This window comes from Lathamus discolor, chromosome 8 (genome assembly GCF_037157495.1).
Source record: "Lathamus discolor isolate bLatDis1 chromosome 8, bLatDis1.hap1, whole genome shotgun sequence".
Lineage (NCBI taxonomy): Eukaryota > Metazoa > Chordata > Aves > Psittaciformes > Psittacidae > Lathamus > Lathamus discolor.
Window position 1 is genome coordinate 7487129 of NC_088891.1, and position 21085 is coordinate 7508213.

General features: G+C 43.3%; 1 protein-coding gene across 9 annotated transcripts in view; it reads left to right on the forward strand.

The window, feature by feature from the left end:
- The window catches only part of AKAP13 (A-kinase anchoring protein 13), a 212980-nt gene that overhangs the window by 89775 nt on the left and 102120 nt on the right, over positions 1-21085 (forward strand). For all 9 annotated transcript variants that reach the window (XM_065688843.1, XM_065688844.1, XM_065688842.1 and 6 more), the window contains 2 exons: positions 8527-8710; positions 18056-18245. In XM_065688843.1, the coding sequence (XP_065544915.1) occupies positions 8527-8710; positions 18056-18245 (374 nt within the window). The remainder of the gene's footprint in view (positions 1-8526; positions 8711-18055; positions 18246-21085) is intronic.

Genomic DNA, 21085 nt, shown 5'->3' on the forward strand with positions numbered 1-21085 from the left:
TGTGCATTTATATACCTGGAAGTCATGATCATGTGGGGCTCTGAATGCTAATGTCCTGTAGAGCATCCTTTGCACCCCCTGTGAGATTGGGGAGCTCTGGAGTGCTGAGCCCTATAATGCTGAGTGTTTTAGCATCTTGTGGTGAGGTTTTTGTAGACAGAAGTGTAAATGAACAAATATAATGGCATTAAATGCAACTCTCATCCAAGAACAGTGCTATAAACTGTTTCCTTGCAGTGAGTCCTTCCCTAAATAACTGGAAAAGGACAGTTTATTCATGTCTTGGTCTTTCTCTGCTGATCAGCTTTTTTGCTACAGGCAGATTTATCTGGTAACATTTTCCAGCGAGATAATTATATAGGGAGTTTGGGGGGGGGAATTTTGTCATTGTGAAAGGAAAGATTTGCAAGTGTAGTCATCGTTTTGGCCCTGAACCTCCGTTTTGCTATAGCAAGATGGAAGAGATCTCCCTCATTTATGATTGAGCACTAGGTTAGAAAAACCTCAGTGGTAAAACTCAGTACCCCTGTACTGGTGCTTCTGGGTTAATTCGTGTGTGGGAGAGAGACAAGCACAGCAAGGATTGAAACTGTGGGAGCAATTGGGACAATTAAACATATTCTGTCCAGTGCTTCTCCAAGTGGGGCTGCGTCACTACCTATGAACAGTTATTCCAATTCATATTTCACATTTTGCTAAATGTCAGCAGCAGATACTTCAAATAACCTTGTCAAAGGAGAAAATACTATAGAAATGAGAACAAAAGGAAATGTCATATCCCTTCTTGAAAGATTCTGAGCTCTGCCTCTAAGCTGGCATGTCTCTATGGGCTCTTGTGGGTTGGAAACAAAACGCTGCTGTTTAGCAAAACCTCTGAACGCAGGAGCGAGCCGGGAGCCTCAGCCAGCTCGAGTGCTGCAGCTTGATGGGGAACTGCTGTTCTGAGATGGCCTTTGCTGTCAAGCACGTTTACAAGTTGTTGTTTTCAAGGACTGAAGTAGGAGTCTGGCTTTTATGAAAACAGCTAGGAAGTAATGGCCTTTCTGCAGGCAGAAGCTGGGTAGATGATCCACCATCAAGCACAACTTTGTGCTGGTTTGGGGAGGGGATGGCTCTATACAGAGGCTTCTCCTTGCTTTTACCTGCACCCCAGCCTTTGAGCAGGGTACAGGGAGTTCACTGCATGACACACCCCAGAGGCCAGAGAAGCAGCTGAAATTAACACCCAGCTCCATCTGCTGATGCTGTTTTGTCTTTTGTGTTGGTAGGTGTGTGCAGTGCAGTGTGTGGTTAAGGTCCATTGCACTAAGGAGGAGGCACTTAACACCCCATGTGCTCCTGGGTACCATGGACTGGTGGTCACATCATTAAAATGATCTTCAGTGGTTTGCGTTCATCCATGATTGTTCCTCATGTTGCTGCAGCATCTCCCCCTATTCTCTTTTCCAACACATTAGTAAGTTTGACTTTTTAGTCTGGAAAAGTGCGGGATTACTGTGGACAAAGCTATGTGAGAATCACCTACTTGCTTATGTTTTGGTTACCAAACCAAGGTCTTCATTCTTTAGGAGTTTGTCATTGCTCAAGATTAAAGGTATGGTATGGTCATATAGCATGTCCTTTCAGCTGCAGGTTAGAAATATCTCCACAATTACTGGAAACTGCTGGAGGACATCTGCAAACATTCCAGTGCCCTTCTTTTTTGCTTGCGTGTAACCTACTTAAGTTAGCTGTTGCTATCTGACAAGAGAAGTTTGTTTAGCATCAGTAATCTTAATCTCTTAAACACTAGGCTGTCTTTACATTTCTTCCTCTGTTATCTCTTTAGACATCATTTTCATTAAAACAAATTGAAAATAAAATGAGCCTTTTCTCCTGTTTTCATCGGGACATTTTCAAAACCCCGCTACGTTCGTTTGCAGTAGTCTCATTTGCTTTCTCCCCTCACTGTTCTAGAACAAGAAAGGCTTTTATTGCTTAAAAAGAAACTGACCCAAAATTAACTGCACTGAGCAGTATTGGTTAATCTAATCCTTCCAGTAATATTATTGTAGGTATTTGGTTAACATTGCTCAAACCCAAATATTTACTGATTTATATTACTCTGGTACAGCATAAAAGACTAAATATGTCCAAAGTCCTTAGTTCTTCTCCCAAAATCCATTCAGAAAAAGTGGACTTGTTTGGACCTCAAAGATTTGAATGAACCCTTTGTGCCAAATTTAACACCAGACTGTGTTTTTGTAGGATTGGGGCTTTGATGACAAGCTTTTAGTTCAGCAGCCAGCAGTGTGGAGCATGGTACCCAGCCTGGTCTCGCCATTGACAGTTACACTCAAGTGATGGAGAGCAGTGGCTGGACATAATGAATTCAGATGGAAAAAGCAAGTTCAGAAAATGGAATCCTGTCTCTTAAAACATGTATCTGTGGTCTCACAGGTTTTCCTGCTTGTTTTTCTGTGAAAAGGTGGTGTTCTTGCTCAAATTCCTTGTTTCTTTGCCCTTCTGATTTGATCCCAGTTTAATAAGGTGTGTAGGTAACAATTCCATTATGGAATATTTTCCCCTTTATATATATATATACACACATATATATATAAATATATAAATATATAATTATAAATAAATATCTATAAATAAATAAAAATAAATATAAATATATAGAAAAGCTATTCTCTCAAACTTCTCATGGCAGCTCACACAGGTAGTGTGTCTGAAAGCCCCTTGGCCAAGTATGTCCTCACCTCCTCCCTGCAAGCTGTACTCCTCATCACTTCTGTTCTGGGACAGTTTTGTCCTTAGGGCTGTTCTCTTCCCCCATCCATGCACTGTCCTCCTGCAATAGGAGATTGCAGGTTCTTGCTGTTAATTATCTGGCCATCTGTATGAACTCAAGTGGCATCCATAATATTTCAGAATATCCATAATTAAGGATTACTCTTGTTACCATGGTATTCCAGACACAGCATTACTTTCAGGTGCCATGTCATTATGTCCATCTTAATTATTACAAGCACACTCTAACGTTCTAAAGAACATAGTTCTTAACCGCTGTCAAAAGTAGGGTAATTTGCTGTTTTCAGTGGCATTTAAAGGCAGCTGTTTAAATGGAACAGATTGTTACACATTCATATCTAGAAGTCAAAATGCAGTATGTATTCTGAGGATCTATGCAATGTAAATGCAGGACTATGATTTTTCTATTTTAAATATCTGGAGAGAAAATAAGCCATCTAGAAAACCAGAGCACAGTATTTGGAGGTGTGAGTAATGAGTGTGGCTTGTTTGTGTGGCAGTGAGAGGGGGGAAAAGGCAGAGAAAGAATTAGGGAGGATCCCAGGCTCAGGTATGAAAAGCTTAGAGAGCCTGAGTTAACTAAATCCTTGAGTTAGCTAAATCCTTGCATTAACTATCAGTAGTAAACGGGTCACTTTCAGAATATGTTTGAAGTAATATTCTGACAAAGCCTTTGAGGAAACAGTGTTTTCATTTTTGTCATTAAAAGTAATCGGTGAAACCCAGAGCTATGGTTCCAGTGTTGGTTGTGTGAGCTTTCTGAGGCGGTCCTTCCAGGAGCTGGTTAATGTTGGCAGAGGGTGGTGGTGATCAAGCACATGGAGCCATTCCCCTTCGAGCCTGAGGAGAAGCAGTCCTTTTGATAGTCAGCCACAATTACCAGCAGATAACCAGGAGACCATCTCATTAGATAAGACACTTAACAGCTCCTTAACTTCAGGAACACAGTTACTGATGTCTTGAATATGTAGAGCTTCCCGGAAGTGCTGCAGAACAAACATCCTTGTGCAGTAAATACTGCTTGAGAAATCAAACTCCCTGAGCTTACCAGATGGGAGGTGTTTAGAGAGGGAAATGCTTTGCCCTGGCTTGAAATAGCCTGAATGGGTTTGGGTTAGGCGTTTAATAACTTCACCTACAAACCCAGTGGGATTTCAGTGTAAAGCACGAGTTGTCACCATGATTAGAAATCATTTTGGGTTTTTAACAGAAAGAGAGAATGTCTGAATTAGAGACGAAGTAGAAATAGACAAAGTAACCCAAGAAGTGCCTTATTTGGAAGAAAAATCCTGAAAAAACTTTAAAAAGCTTTCAGAAATAGAAAGAAATCAGATTATTTGGAGCTAACACTTTTTTTTTTTCCATGGGAGGATGTTAAAGATAAGCAGCTGATGATGTTTTTCAGATATAAAAGCTTTAATCTGTTCATCTGCTGCACTGTTTCTAGTTTCTAGTTGAACCCTTTCAACGTAATGGTTACAGGTATTTTTTTGGTTGGGTTTCATATCTTTTCCAAGCTTCCTTCTCTGCCCTCTGATAAAGGACTGTGTGGTATAAATGGGCATGAGCTTTTCTGTGTCAACAGTGCCAAGTGGTCTTTTCAGCTGTAGTCCTTGATAAGATGTAAGAAATCTTTTCTGTACCTAAATTTAATATCCTCTACAGTGGAAAATGGGAAGAGGAAAATCTTGTTCAGGCAGTGTACTCAGATGTGCTGTTCAGTCTGTGGCTAAGGAATCATTGGCATGAGAAAGCTTCTGCTCTCTTTGATATTAGTGGGAATGGGGACAGGAAGATGCTTTAGGGTGCTCTGGAAAATTTCGATTAAATAAAGGAATTATCCACACGTCTTTTTATCAACTAAACTCATAACTCCAAACACATCATCTTTGCCTTGACATTTCTTCAGTCCTGTTGTCTGCCGGAGCCTTCCTCTAGGACATCAGTGTTAAGTGATAGCTTGCTTCTGGGATTTGTTGCCCTTGTTTCTCAAGGATCGAGCTGAGCAGTGAGAACATTTCGAGCAGAAAATAAGATCTTGAGACCAGATTTGACAGTAGATCTCAAAATCACTGAGTATATGTGTGTATATTTTGGGTGAGCGCCAAGTGAAGATCAGCATCACGGGGAGACTAGCAGGAGATGCCAACCAGTCCATGGCTGGCTGTTCCTTGAGATGTCTCAGGGCATGGAGGATAAACTGTTAAGTGTGGGTTACTCCATATAGTGATTTTTAAACAGAACAGTATTTTGCTTCTATTATTTAGTCAGGATTAAAATGAGAGTTTGAAGAACAAGTACTTAAAGAACAGTTTGTGCTTTCTTGGATGTGTCATACCCAAACTTCTTTTTTCCCCCCCCCCTTCAGTGCTTATTTGTTTTGTGCTAATAGTACCTTAAACCTTAATCCTTTACCATCAGCACAGTACATTTGACAGGCTTCTGTGGAAATTTTGTCCTTAGTTACACAGATAAACTGTCTGTTCATATGTCACAGCTAAAAGAAAAGATGTAAAAATAATGTATCTGAAGTCTTAGGTTTTGCCAGCTGGATTATAGTGCCCTGCCATTATGGGACAATAATCATATGTTTCGACTCTTGCCTATTACTAGGAAACGAGGAAGGAACAAAACAGCCTTGGCCTTTCCAATAGTGTGTGCCTTGTATTTCCACGGTTTCCTAATTACAAGAAGCTTTTTGTTGACATTCCATGGACAGCCATTTTAAGACGAGGAGCTTGTGCTTGATATGTGATAGGAAACGGAGCTCTGGCTGTTGCGTGTTAAAGCTTTGGTTACTCTTCCATGCCTGGAACATGCATTTTGCACCATGACAAGACCCTGAAGTTATTCACTGAATTTCCAACATTTTGTGCTATAAGCTTTATCCTGTCAAGGTCAGGAAGGCTGCAGGGATCTATCGTCCTCCTGTCCATCCAGGAACACTCTGTACCTGATGCAGACCAACTCTCATCTTGTTCTGAGCAACACCATTCCCTAACACATGTATTTTTGATTATGTATTAGCGTTAATCCAGCCCACAGATGGCACATGCCTTTTTATTTGTAGCCATGCAAGTTTTGCACTCTCCAGAACCTTCTAAGGCCATTGCCTGGGGCCCCTGCAGTTGTATGTACAGTACTTTGTCTCTTTGCTGCCATCATCTGTGCCCATCTGTTAGGATGGCCTCATGCCAGTATGTATGTTAGGCAGAGCCTTCCAAATGGGCCTGGATAGTGAGCTTGTACGTGTAATATGTTCCGGATGGCAACATGCCATGTCCTCTTGAACAGGTCTTCTGCGCACGTCGTTGTTGCTCAAAGGCTTTGGGGCAGGGCCACATTCAGTTCAGTTATGTTTGCATACACCTACATCTAAATGCTGGAACTACTGTGTCCAGTAATTAAAACAGTCTTTTAGGTTGTTTTAAAAGAATGGGAAGAAGGTGGGTTTCAGAAGTTGCAATCATCCAAGCATATTACATGGGCATTTGGGACAACTGGGAGAGAGCATTTCGTCTGTGGAAATATGAGACAGAGAGGGGCACCCATCTGGATCAGGACATGCAATTAGTGTCTGTGTTTATTGGTGAGCCATGAGTTGGTGAGTAGAAGATGCTTCTATCTAACTAAGGCTCTCAGCTGAACTAGGAAGCAGCATTTTTGTTCAGGAACCCATGCTTGTGCTTTGCAGGTCTGTGCTGCTCATTTTTTTCTGCAGGGCTGTCTGTTTTAAAAGGAAGATGATTTTCCCTTTGAACAAAGCAGCTAGAACAAGAGATCCTGTGCTAGGACAGATGTGGTCAGAGCAGTGCCACATGTCCTTTATTCGCAGGGCAGTCCTGTTCTCTAACAGGAGTGCTTTTGTGCTTCCTGCATTTCAGTAGGAAGAGTTGTTCTGCTTTAATTATCCTAATTGACTCTGCCAGTGTACAGGTAATGTGCACTGAGTGTACGCTGACTGCACCAGTGTAGAGGTGAAGTACATTGAGTGAAACCTTGGGTATCTGTTTTCACTCTTTGACTACCTGTATGCACACTTCCTTATTTTGCATCCTCATTGGTAGCCTTTCCCTTAGGTCTACATGGTGTGTTATTTTTCATTTTTCTTTCAATTCAAGGCTGACAACCACTGATTAACTACCTTGTTGTGTTGTTTATTCCTAAATCATTACACTCGATAGCATTTAATACCCAAATCCTTGTCATTACTCTCCCACAGGCTGGGAATTGGCTTTTGAGTGAGCTCAGCTATTCCCTTTCTCTCTGATCAGCTGGAACCTCCATTCAGACATACTCATGTATTCAGGACAGCGTGGTTTTGCTTTACGGTAATCAAGAGGATGTTAGCAGGGAAGGATTGGTTTATAGCCCAGAGACCTAATTTTGGAGTCATTCGGAAGAGAGATGGTGCCAGAAAGCTTTTGGTTCTCGAGTACAGATTAGTTCTTCAGGAATTGGATCCAAAAACGTTGGGAAAAATTGTGTGTCAGGTAGGGAAGACCTGCCCTTTTTGGCTTTGTTTTGCACTGAAGGTCTTAATGATGTCCCTTAAGAAAGCAAGTAAGCAAGAAAAACAACAGTGCTTTGAAGAAGTGATTCCTCTTGGGCATATACTACTTGAGGGGGGAAAAATAAATCCTAAAGCCATCATGTACTTGCATTTTTAAATCTGCTGTATAGGTTTGGCTGGCAACCAAATTAATAACCCAATAAATCATTGCTATGATACTAAAGGTATTATACCAAGCGTGCTCACTGGCATGGTTTACTGAGACCCAGTTGGTGCTTTTGTGGCGGTGTTGTTGCTGCCAGTCAATATTGAAATCCTTTGTTAATTAAAAGAACAAATCTCTGTTTCTCACAGGTTGTTTTTAACCCACGTGCTTTTGTCCTTCATACAGAAGTAACAGGCTTTGATCTGGAAATACTGTATTTCAGCAGTGCATCTGGAGCTCATTTCTGGTTGAAGCTTTTCAGAGCGTTGTTCTAGGGCTGCAGCTTTTAGAGTAGGGGGATCTTTTTCTGAGATGAAAGCTTTATGCTCAAGAGGGCCTTCTACCAAATTAGAAGGTCATGGTTATTAAACATAAAAAGCAGCAGTGGAGGTTGCTGGTTTATAAATGCTGCTACTCAGAATGATGGAGCTACTGTGTAAAGCTGAGGAAAGCTGGTCTGAGGCGTAATTAAACCAGGAAAGCAAAATCCTCACTTTTAGTTTGTGTGCATGAGAAGTTAAACTGTTCTTTTCCTTGACTGCTTTAGGTTTGTGCTTCAAATGTAACTGATTTTTTTCATGCCTTGGGACAAATCAGCATCCCATTAATGAACAGAACTTCTCTGTTTCTAAAAGCTGGCTCTGGGTGTGTGAGGAGAAGGCTTGAGCATCTAGAAAACCCCATCCGACCATGCCAGGTTCTGTTTAGAAGTGCTGCAACTTGGCCTGTGCCATGGCTGTTTATGAAACAGTGTTGTTTTCACACTGCCTTCTGTGGTCCTGAGCACCTCCAGTCCCACTGTAACACGTCCCTCGCTTTAAACTACTGCTCTCTCCTGGATATTGGCAGGCAGTGTGTTTTTCCAGGTGCTGCAGGTTCCTTGGCTTTTGGGCTGTCAGCTCCATGCCAGCCGTTGTGTGTGGTGTTTCTGGGAGGTGGGATATGGCATTCACCTAACCCACAGCCTACAAATTCCCATTTATTTAATTTTCCCCTTCTTGTTTCTTCCCAGAGAACATCCCTCGGGAAACACTGATGCATTTTGCGGTGAGGCTGGGTCTGCTGCGGCTGACGTGGTTTCTGCTCCAGCAGCCGGGGGGAAGAGGAGCTCTCAGCATCCACAACAACGAAGGGGCAACGCCTGTGAGCTTGGCCTTGGAGAGGGGCTACCAGAAGCTGCACCAGCTTTTGACAGAGTAAGGATGATTTGATGGTTCCTCTACTAGTGTTCTGTTCATGTATCATGCTTGTCTTTGCACGTTGTTGCTGAAGAGTGCCCAAGAGCTAAACTCTACCCCTAAAGGCAATTTTGGTGTAATTTTGCTCTTACCTTTCTTGCTAGCTACAATGGGGGCAGGTCCTTGGGGTTTAGGAGAGATGCAGTCGTATTGTTTTGTTCTCCTTTTCTGTTGCACCGTGTTCTGCTTCCAGCTGTCTCTTAAAGCCCAAAGTGAGTCACTGTAATAGCAACTAATTAAGACCTTTTACAAACGTAAGTGAAAAGGCTTTTCTGTGAACTAGCACAGCTGCCCAAAAGAGGGGAGCCAATGGGCTTCGTGGTGGTGGTTAACTGTTGTGTTCTTACTTTATAGATGGGGAGTTTTTTGGTTAAATGAAACAATGGCAATTGATAATGATACTGAAATAAGGCATAATCTTGTTAGAGGTTTTTACCAGTGTAAGTAAAAAGTTAAGGTAAGAATTAATGCTGGTATTTAACAACAGAAACGGTTCTCTTAGTGGTCTTGGGAAGCAGCTGAATGTTTCACACTCATAGCAAGTAACTAGTGGTGTGAGCATTTACTGCAGTGTTTTAAAAGGAATCCCTCAGTAGATGACAAGTTCTTTTTGAATAGCAAATGTTTGGAGATCTAGCTTTAAAAGCTGAGGCTAGTAAAGACAAAGTAAGTCCCAAGGGTGTTATTTGTACAAGAGGAAAGACTGGGCCTGCGTGTGTGTTATTCTGATGCCTGGTTCTCTTAAGCTTTGTAATTAACTTTGTTTTTCTGAGTCAGCTTTTCAGATACTTGGGGTTTAGGTTGAATGACCCAGTGTCATGTTTAGGAGTCTGCTGTGTTGTCTGTGTTATCATGCAACCTTTTACTCCATTGCGGGTTGTAAATTATTCTGCTTTCTGTAGTTGTTGGGCAGTGTTAGAGGGCAGAAGGTGTGATCTGTGTTGCTGGAGTGACTGCATTTAAGTTTCATCTTTAAATTCAACCAAACACATGCAGCGTGAGGGTGAAGGAGGTGTGGGGTGGGACAAGAGCTATACTCAAACCTGTTCTTCTGCCGCCTTTGGCTGACATTAATACAGAGGTGATAACAGTGTTACTGTTTTCTCCATTGAGTTTAAGTCATGCTGTGAAAACACACAACTCTTCCTCCTTCTTGTAAAGCTGGAAGGTGCAAATTCATCCTATAACTGGAGCAAAGTTCTCCAAGGTGAAACTAACCACATTAACAGGCTTTTCATACTGTCAAGAAGCTTGAGCTGGCCAGAACTTGATTATTGCAAACACTTCAGTCTGAATGTATGTGGAACTGATCATTTAAAAAGAAATAGGAAGTAAAAAATACTATTACAGCAGCTATTCGTGTATTTGGTGGAGTATTTCACAACTGGTTCCAGTACTGTAATGGCAGTTCGTTCTTAGTGGAGAAGATGGCTTGGGTTACATGACATTGCCAAGTGCCATTCCCTTCAACAGATGCTGCTGGTGTAATCCGAGGGATTTCTCTGGTGACCTTTACAGTTCATCTTTGAAAATAAGACACTAGCAACTTCAGTAATGCTACCATCAAAATCTCAGCTCCTGTTCTTCCTAGCATATCCTGTATATACAGTATATGCAGTCTATAAACACATTCCATGCCTCTGAAAATCCTGCTACCTCCATGCAGCCCAGCAAACAGAAATCTATGGATGCTGGAGGTCATGGACCCCTTTCTCAAATGGGACAGTGGTGGGAGTACTGTGTGACATGGGGATGGCCGTAGCCCTTCACCATGGGAAGGTGACAACTGCAAAATAGGCACATCCTGATTCCCCAGCAGAGATTTATATTCTCATTTTCAGCAATAAGATGGGATCGAAGCTTGAGAATCCCTTTTGAGAGGAGAAATATTGAGTTTCAAAATACAGAAAGAGAAATTCCATGAAGGGAGTATATGTCATTTATGTGCTGTGAAAACACAATGGACACTGGCCTCTTTTCTGTGCTCTGCTTATGTGCACTCAGTCTAATCTATGCACGCGAGTCTGGTGCATGGCTCGTACCGCTCATCAGACCGCAGAGCAGCAACAATGCATGTTAGCCAGAGCCCGTACAAAGGAGTCATTATTTTCACAAGTAATTAAACTGCACTATGCCAAATAAGTGAATGCAGCGTGTTTTGTGCTACATTATCCTTGGGGGGTTGGGGGGGAGGAATTGTTCACTTGCTTACTCATGTGCAAGCGGCTGTTGCAGTTCTGCCGGGGTTTGGTTGCAAAGCAGCTCGCTTCAGCCACAGTGTAAATATTTTTCTCCAAACCCAATTGCACTGGTGACATTGGGAGTCTCTGTTTATCAGATGAGCTTTCCCTTTTCAGCTGTTGCACTTCTTCATGTCAAAAAATGACAGACTCTTCCTATTTAACTTTTGCAACCCTAAAGGATTAATTTCTGTAGTCTCAAGCTTGTGCGCTGGCTGCTGCATCCTCCGGCAGGACAGGCGCATCTGTTGGTGCTTTCGAGACCGAACTGAGGAGCTGTGGTAGAGCACACATGAATCAGTGAGGTTGGAGAGCAGGATGCTGGTAGCAGTGTTTGTTTATTGGTTGTGTGTCATTCCTGAGGGTGCTTGTTTTGTCTTTGAGATTAAAACATGCACCGCATGGAGGCAGGCTGAGAAAGTTGGGGCTGTTCAGCCTGGAGAAGAGAAGGTGTGTGCTCATAGCAGCCTTCCAGTATCTGAAGGGTGCTTACAAGGACGCTGGAGAGGGGCTCTTCATCACAGTCTGTAGTTATAAGACAAGGGGTGATGGGTTTAAGCAAGTGAAGTTCAAGTTGGATATAAGGAAGAAGTTCTTTACTGTGAGGGTCAGGCACTGGGAACAGGTTGCCCAAAAAACCAATAAATGCTCCATCCCTGGCAGTGCTCAAAGCCAGGTTAGGCAGAGCCTTGGGCAGCATGGTCTAGTGTGAGGTGTCCCTGCCCATAGCAGGGGTGTTGGAACTGAATGATCTCAAGGTCCTTTTCAACCCTAACTATTCTATGATTCTATGCACAGTGAACATAATCCTGCAGTGCAAATGGAATAGGGCAGTGCATAAGGGCAGGAGCATTTTTTTTTTAAGTGGGTGGAACTTATATATACATATATATGAGGATTTTCTCTAGGTATATTCTTGTTTGTTTGCTAGCAGCTTGGTTAACAGTTGTTTCTTGTGTTTTGTTGTTTATTTTTATTTTTAATAGAAATTTAACTACAAATTAAGATACAACTTAAATAAACTATCTTCTATGAAAAAGCTTTGGAAACCAGGCAGGTTGCGTAGCCTCTCTCGATGTTAACAGTTTGAGGCTGGTAGGAGTGAATTCCAAAGCAAAGGGTCCTTCCTTGCAGCCTGTTGCTTGCCTGTGTTTGAATTGGGCAATCTGGCTGCAGGGTGTTGGCAGAGCTGGGCTGCTCTGCTCCTTGGAGAAGGGCTGGCTCTGAAGAGGCAGCGTGGTTTATTACCCAGGCGGGTAGTGCGCTCTGTGTGAGTAACTTGGCCCCTGCAATAGGACAGCTGCAGTTTGCAGTCGATGTTTGTAAATGCTCTTTAGTGTAGTAACATAATCCGCCTGCCAGCTCCATGTTCTCCAGTGCTCTGGAAGTCAGGCAAGGAAAATGGCTCCAAGAAATAGCGAGCGTGCAGCGTTTCAGAGAAGTTGGAAACACCGCTTTGTAAAACACAGCACACGCTGGTTTTATTTCTGATTTCATTTCTGCAGAGCAGAGTTGTGTCTCATAACCCAAAAGCACCGCTTTTCTTACCAAATGCTTGTATTCCTTCACAGCCGAGAGTGATTTATGTCCTCTGCAAAAGGGGGGAAAAAAGTAAAGCCCATAAAAATACGCATTGCATTTTTCTAATCCCTGCAAAGAGACATTTCAGAGTTGTAACACTGATTTTTGTTACTGCAACACTAGTTCTGCTTTTGCTGGTTTCTCTGCTTGCTTATTGCTATAAAGCACTTTCTGCACAGCTTTGGGATTGCGCTTCCTTCAGACCTCCAGGTAACAACCAGGTAGCTCAGTGTAACTGTCAGTCAGTACAAGTCTGTATTTCCAGAATTGAAGTGCTATAATTAACACAAGAGGAATAACTCACTGGGAGCAGAAGGGGGTTGTGGATGTTTTGCAGTCCATGATTATCATTTGCTATTGTTCTGATTTTATGTAAGTAATTGGTGAAGTCTGTGCTTCTCAAGTGAGGATGCTTCTTCAGTAACTTTACTTTTATAAGTGAATACACCTTCCTTTTCTGAACCAGAGCTGCAAGATGACTTGCCTGGTACCTCATTTATTTGCACCCAAATTTAGCAAGTCCTTTAGGCATGTGTTTAATTTCAGAAGTGTCCAGTTCATGTTCAGTGGAGAGATCTTAGTGTGGGCAGGGTGATAGTTAAAGATGGGACATTTTTCATTCAGTTTTGGTGTTCAGTTGTTCCATGTTATTCAGCCTTTGCATAGGCAAAGGGCCATCTGTGGTGCAGAGGCTTTTCCAAAAGCACTGCTTTCCTGGGGCTGAAAACATTGCCGACTGCTGTGACTTCAGCGCCAGCTCATATGTAAACAGGCTGCTTGTACCACTGAGGATGTATAGGCCGAACCCCCCTTTCCTGTATGCATCCTTGCCATTACTATGAGGTGAGAACTAAGTGTATGAGGCTCTGAGCCTCTCCTTACTTCAGATCTCCCAGTATTGGGAGCGCAAGCAGGACACAGCAGGGACACGCAGGTGGCCAGGAGGTTGCCACCACTGGCAGGTGATGCTGTGAATATTTTTCATTCTATTTCTGGCTAAGCAGAATCTGGAGCTGAAGAGTTTGTAGAAGTGATGCTGATGTTTCTCCTTCCATTCTTCTTCCAAGCGCCCTGACTGCTATTCAGGGTCCTGGGGAGTAGGTTTAGTATGTGGCTTGCTACGATCTGAGAACAGAACATAGGAGATGAGAACAGTTGACTCTGTAAGTGCTGGTACAAAGCTGACACTTAAAGGGGGATTCAAAGACCTTAGCATGGCAGTGAAGAGGACTTGATGGGACATCTGTGTGTTAAGAAGATGCTGTTTAGCTACAGAAGCATAGGAGGAGCAGTGTTGTGACAGGGTCTGGTTTTGTAGCAGTGTATTGCTGAGCTTTATCATTTGAAACACCATTATTTAATTGATCATCCTGATTAGAAGGATGCTGAGGTGCTGTGGGTTTCTTCTGGACACAACAAAGGAGCAGACTGGGAGCTGGGGGAACCTGGGGGAGCCAGGTGTGAACATGATGGAGCAGGAAGAGTTTGTGTTTCTGTTTTCCACCTACTCATCCACTGCATGCTCCAGCTTTTACTGACTTCCTAGTATTTTCCCACATCCTGATAAAAGGTTGTGTTTTCATTGGCTCCTTCCTCTGTTTTGTATGCATCCACCTCTGAATATAGAAGAGAGAGGTAGCTTTGCCCGTATGGTGGAAACAGCTTTTTACTATCCTCTGATATCCAGCTTGGAAACTGGAAGTTCTGGGAGGTGAGGATCATGTGAACAGGCCTGTGAGGAGGAGCAGAAAAAAAGAGATTTAGAAGAGATTTGAGAAGATTTGGTAAGATATGAAAAGGAAATGATTCCCCTCCTTAGCAATCCTGATCCAGAGGTGATCCCAGAAACGGCAGGAGCCACAAGCCCTGAACAGCCTGTGGGGTTGGTAAGTGGTGGTGATAGATCAGCTCCATATCAGGACATACATAGAAAATGCAGGCAAGTGATTTCCCAGGGTTCTGTTACAGGGTCTGTTGTCACGTTCGCTTGCAGCATGCGGAGATGTTCTGCAGAGACATGTCTTCCTTCCAGATCACTTGTCCTGATCTGAGGTGCTGTTTTTAGCTGTAAAGAATCACTTGATGAAGTAGTCTCCACTGCTGCGTTTGTATTTAAAATGCAACAGATGGCATCTGCTCTTGAGTTTCATAGTTTCACCTTAAATTCCTTTTGTTTACTGATGAGACTCCAAGTTGACATTGAGTTCTGTGTTGGGCCTGCAGCTCCACATCCTGACCAGGCTACAGGAAATGATGGATGTGGTCATAGAATCATAGAATAGAATCATAGAATAGTTAGGGTTGGAAAGGACCTCAAGATCGTCTAGAATAGGTGCATCTTCAAACAGCCATTGAAGGACCAAGCCAGCTTTCTGTCTTGTGTGATTTCTTACTGTATAGTGTGGTGTTGGTGAATGGACTGAGAAGTCAGCATGAAGGATTTTGAATCCAGTTGTTTAATATTTGATCTGATATTGAAGGGCAGGTTATGCAATCCTGAAATCAGTTCAGTGTCTGTACCACTGCAGTTCATGTTGGTGCAAAGCACCGTAAGGGGTTAGTCATCATTTCTATATCAGGTGAACTTTAACTCTTAAGTTCAACATCAAAAGTATTCAAATTAGCAGGTGATCTATACAATTTGCTTATATAGAAACTCTTTTTTCTACTTTCCTGGGGCATTTGAAACACTTCAAAAACCTGCAATACCAATGCTGTGTTTGTTAAGTATCTTTAACATCTACAGACGGTCAATTTCTTTTAACCCATTCTAGCACATTCTAGTTGCGCGTTTTGTGAGTTTCCTATACTATACGTATTGGTGATTACAGAAACAAGGAGGAGAAAGAAAGTGATAGTGTGCACTAGTGTTTTGTGTGTCACTAGAGATTGTGTGTGTGAAGTCGATCAGGCTGTACAAAGCCTCTGTTACCTCTATACTTGTGCAAATAGCATTGAAATTATGTCAAATTTCTAAGATGTATTGGGTTTAGATCATAGAATCACAGAAAGCTTTGGGTTGGAAGGGATCTTAAAGCTCATGCAGTTCCAACCGCCTGCCATGGGCAGTGGCATCTTTCACTAGAGCAGGTTGGTCCAAGCCCTGTCCAACCTGGCCTTGAACACTGCCAGGGATGGGGCAGCCACAGCTTCTCTGGGCACCCTGTGCCCGTGCCTCACCACCCTCATAGTGAAAAGTAAATGAAGATCTTGGTTTTTCAAAAGGTTTAAAGCCTTTTATAGAGTGTAACACAGATCAGCAGCTTGAATATGGAAAGAAATTGCTATCCTTGTAAGCAGAAGTGATTATTTGATCAAGCCTTCCATGTGAAGGTGGCAGATTGCAGGAGGGGTTGGCATGCACAAAGTGTTACAGGGCACTCTGCCTGTCATCTTGCTCTAGATTCGAAGGCTTTTGAAGCCACTGAGAGTCCTTCAAGGCTCAAGTAATGCCGGCTGCTTTGCGGGTGATGATTTGAAGATGCTCGTAAGTGTCCTTGAAACTGATGAGAAAGTGGAGCAGATTCATTGTGCTCTGTTCTTTAAACTGGCTGATGCTGTTCCCATGAGTGGGTGAACATGGGGTTTGTGCTGACTGCCTCGTTGTACTGAGGGTGGCCCTGAGTACAGTGGTTTCTCATATGTGACAGCTGAAAAGAAAAATACTCCAGACAGAAATCTGTTTTCTTGATAAAGGAAGGTCATTTCCTTAGTCACTTGTAATGTCTCAGCTGACTTCAGTGCCTCTGTGGGTTTATACTGATCATCACCAAAAACTGGACACTTCCTTCTGTTTCTCTATGGAAATATTGATTCTATTTAAATCAGGAGTAATTCTGCTGAAGTCAATTGAGTTACATGGTGAATGGCTGAAGTCAGAGGTTTGCTTTGTCTGAATTTCCTTGCAGATTTAACCCCAAATGAGTCGCAGAAGGGGAAGGGTGGTTGTGGCAAGGCAGAGCAGGGACAGAGGTTGCTACCACCCTCATCTGCACAGGTTTCTCTGTCATATGGTGAAGCATCCGACCGTTTCCCCATCCTACTCTGCCCATTCCTGTTGCTGATCATAACTTGCTCATTATGCTTTCTAAATTGCTTGGCTTCCCAGAGAGGTAGCTCTTTGGCTTCCTAGGTAGACTATTAGAAAGATTGGCTATTTTTACAGTAAGAAACTCATCAGCAAAGATGCTGAAATCTATGTGCAATTTTACCTGGTTAATACTGGCTGTATACGTACCTTCTTGAATTCCTAATCATTTGAATGCAATCACAGCTCTGTCCCTTCTAGGGAAATCTCTGTCTTGCAAAGGGAGATCTGGGGATACCTGTTGTGACTGGGGCTGGTCTCCCCAGTAGGGAAGGGCCATCATAGAATAGTTTGGGTTGGAAGGGAACTTCAAAGGTCATCTAGTCTAACCCCAACCTAGTAGGTGCAGCCCTGGTAACAGGAAGACAGAGAAGCCTTCACTTCTCACACCCCTGAGCAGGTCACTGTAAGCCCTCATTCTGGTAACATTCCTTCTTGGCTCCACATCTCTCCAGGGGGATGCAGGGCTTGATGTGGTGCTGTGTAAGCTGCTCTGTTCTGGGTCGATTAAAACAGATTTTGGGTTTCCTGAATCAGTTCTGATTCAGAATGAAATCTGTAAACCTGAAGCTTTAGATGAACTCCTCAATAAGTGTTTCCTCACCCCCTTAGAGGGGCAGCAGAGCTGCTGTGCAGCGTGGTGAGACGTGAAGAATTACTGCGTTGAGTCACAAGCTTGTGCAAAATCAGGGGTTGACATTCAAAAAGAGATGACTGAGTAGAAATTTCTATTGAATACAGGTACCTGCTGAGGTGTGCTTTCATTCTGACCTATAATAGCATCTTTTTTTTCCTTTCTTTCCTTTTGATTGGTAATACAAAAACGCATGACAGTGCTGCAGGACAACTGTCTCACAGTAGTGAGACCTTCTTGCACAGAAGCAGTTTCACAAAGCAAGCTGAATTCATTCCAGGAGTGAAAGAATTGCTATGATTTGGTGGCTGTTGGGTGTTTGTGAAGCAAAATAGCATGTGGTTTTGGTGTAAAACTTGTAGCATCTGCATCAAGACTATCCGCATTCCTTCTAACTTGTCCCTGCAGTTCTGTCTTTCAGGTGTCTGTTCTGCTTTGGTGATCTTCACCTGCAATAAATTTACTTTAGAAAGCAATTGTGCCCTTTGCTGCCAGTCTCTTATAGTCTGGGAATAAAATTCAGATCTTTACCTGAGAAGGACGTTGTGAAATAAAGCTTGTGGCTGGCATTAACTCTAAATCACTTGAATTTTCAAGACCAAGAAGTGTGCGTGTGTATTTGTCTGTCTGGCCCTGGAGCCTGTGCTCTGTTCTGCTCAGGCCGTTGATTAGATGATGTCCAGAGTGAAGAACAGCGTGCGTGTCCTGCAATGCAGCATCCCTCCTTGCCTGCAGATTAACCTGTGCTTGTTCTGTTACAGAGAGGAAGCCAGGGAACCGGACTCCTGGAGCACCTTGTCTCACACCGTGCACTCGGGGGACTACAGCGTGAAGCACCACCGTGGGCTTGATGTTTACATGCTGACGGCTGAAACCAAGGAAGGGGAAGCAGCCAACTGGGAGAGTGACATACGGCACCTTCAGATGCACATGCAGAGCCATCAGCACATGGTAAGGAACTGGGTGAGGTGATGAAAAGAGAAATGGAGCTGGCTGGTTGCAGCCTGGCATCTGGGGAGGACTTCATATGGAGGCATCCTACAGGGGCATATTTACCTCTATGTTTTCTCTGGATGTCACTGTCAAACATCCAGGTGGACACTTGACTATTTTCTTCTCATTTGAGCATGGGGAGATCTGATAAAGCTGTATTAGACATCAGATTTTGTCTCTCAGAAGAGAATCAGATTCATGGCTGTGCAAGGCTATCTCTGCTTGGCCTTGTGGGCTCTCTCTGCTCCCAGCCCTGTGCTTTAGGTCAGGACCCACTTGGATGGGCAAGGAAACTCCCCTGGAGGCACAGTGTTCCTCCAGCCTGTCTGGTGGCTGTCATAAGGCAGGCTCTGAAGTGAGGCTGGGTTTGAAGGGGATGAGCACCGTGGGCATGTCTCTGTTCAGGGTCAGAGACCCTGAGGGGAAGGGCTCTAGAGCAAGTGATGGAGAAAACAGCCATTTCCTTAGCCACCTTGGTGTAGGACTCTGAGGGCAGGCCTGCCCTGGCCACATGAAGTGCGTGTCCACAGCGGTCCCCCTCACTGTGTTCCTCTCAGACCCCACAGTAATTGGTCCACAGGAGCCATGAGGCTTTGGAAGGGCTTCCTCTCTCTGCGTTAGAATCAGTGCCACAGGGTCTTGGTTGGGATGGGAAGGTGAACCAGTAGGTCACTTCTGTGCCCCTTCTCAGAAACGGCTCCATGTCTTGCTCAGCTGGCATCCCTTGTGGGTCTTCCTTCATCAGCTCTGTTACAGAGGTGTGGGCTCTAAATAACAAGCTGTTTTTGTTCCTTTGAATAGGGAAGGGGAGAATTGTTGTCTGCAGGTAGTGGGCTGGGGGGGGAGCTTGAGGTGTGGGCCACCCTGAGCTGTTTTCACCCTTCCCTGGGTACCTGAGATGTTAATTACTCCTGAACTCAACAGGAGCTGATGACATGAGTTGCAAATCCAGGCTAACCATGAAATCATTTCCTCTTCCATCAAAAGACACTAAAGCATGGCTGGCACATCCAGCTTGCTGCTTGTTTGTTCGTGCAAGTGCCAGATGGGTACATTTTGCCTGACAATGAAATCAGAAAAAGACTTTTTCTTTCCAGCACTGTTTCGCTTCACATCTAATCTGATTTGAATTTGGAAAGCAGCCCTGAAATTATTTCATTTAGGTTCATTTTGGGTCAGTTAAAAGCCAGTTGGCTTCCTTTGGAGAGGGCTCTATGTTTCAGGCTCTTGGCAGAGTGATTTCACAGTGAAGATGCTGGGGCTGCTGTGGACCCTCTCAAGCAAGCATCTGTGTGTCTGTCTGTCCATCCTGGCTGTGTTGTCTGTGTGTGTCTGTCTGATCCTGGCTGGGAACCAGCATCACAGTCTCTGTGCTGCGCTGCAGGGTTATAGCCATCAGACAGCACACTGTTGGATCCTGTTTGTTTGCCCTTGCAAATAATAGCAGCAGCCTGTGTGTACTGCTGCATGCAGAGCCTTGCATCCCATCTCTGGTGCCACATGATGGATGGAGATACCATGCTGCCTGCCTCTGATGCTAACCTGTCTTGGGTGGCAGCATAAATGGGAGCTGGGTAACAGGAATATTTTGATAGAAGATTCTTGGCAAACACCAGAAGTATGTTTAGTGGTCAGTGATTCTGTTGTGCATATCACTTGCAAACCTCAGAGCATGGAAAGATGAGTAAACACAATATCCTCAACATAGCAGGGATGATTTTAACTACTTCCTGTATATGCAATATCCAGAAGTTCCCTGTGATGCATCAATTAACATGTTGGCCGTTTTAGAATCTGGGGGGAAAAGAGGTGTTTCAGCTGATATTTTTGGTATTAAATTCTTTTTCTCTGAGAACTTAAAACTTACGGACCTTAAAACTTAACTAAGGGACCTAAGTTAGGCTGCGAGGCCGCATGTGGTTTTGGGGAGCACTTTTACAAATAGATGCAAAAAGCAACAGAGCTGAAATAGTTCATTGGGGTTTTGTATTTGTGGCGAGTCACAGGCCCTTAAGAGGGAAACCATCGTGACATCTGCAAGCTGACGGTGCAGAACCCCTAGTAGATCAAGGGAGCTCTGCAGGGTGTGCACTGAAGGACTGAGGTCACTCATTACTTTAAGTAGTCATTTTTTGTAAGATGTGAACATCTGTGTGCTGCAGAGAGAATAAACCAAGGAGATATTGAAACAGATCAGGGGTTTTAAGTAAAGGTTTGATAGTGTCAAACTATTAAAAGATTGGGGGATTCTTGATGAAGCAGGCTCTGGAAGGAAAATGCAGATAAGGAATTGAACATGTTGCTACTGCTCTGTGGTAATGCAGATAGTAATTTAAATAGTATGTCAGAATTTTCTGGTCTTTCTTTTCATTTAGGAAATAAATTTCAGATATTTACTTATTTAGGAAATAAATTTTAGATATTTAATTATTTGGGAAATAAATTTCAGGTATTCAGTTACGCATGCAATTATCAGGAATAGATTACACGGTTAGTTCAGTCCTGTTTGGACATCATCAGCCCATTCCCGTGTCTAAAGTATTGTTTCCACCAATATGGACAAAATTGAGCAATACTGATGAGAACTGGGGAGTGCCATTGGGCAGGGATCTGAATTTGCTCTTAAGCAGCATTTGCTCAAGCCCTTTGGCACTAGGCAGGTATATATTTGCATTATTTGGTAGACTGAATTCTGCTGTTTACTGATCTTGAATTTAAGTGCACTCAAGAAATACGACTACAGCTGCTCAAGGAGCAATTACCAGTATCACAGTTCTCAGTGGTGGCAGATGGTGTCA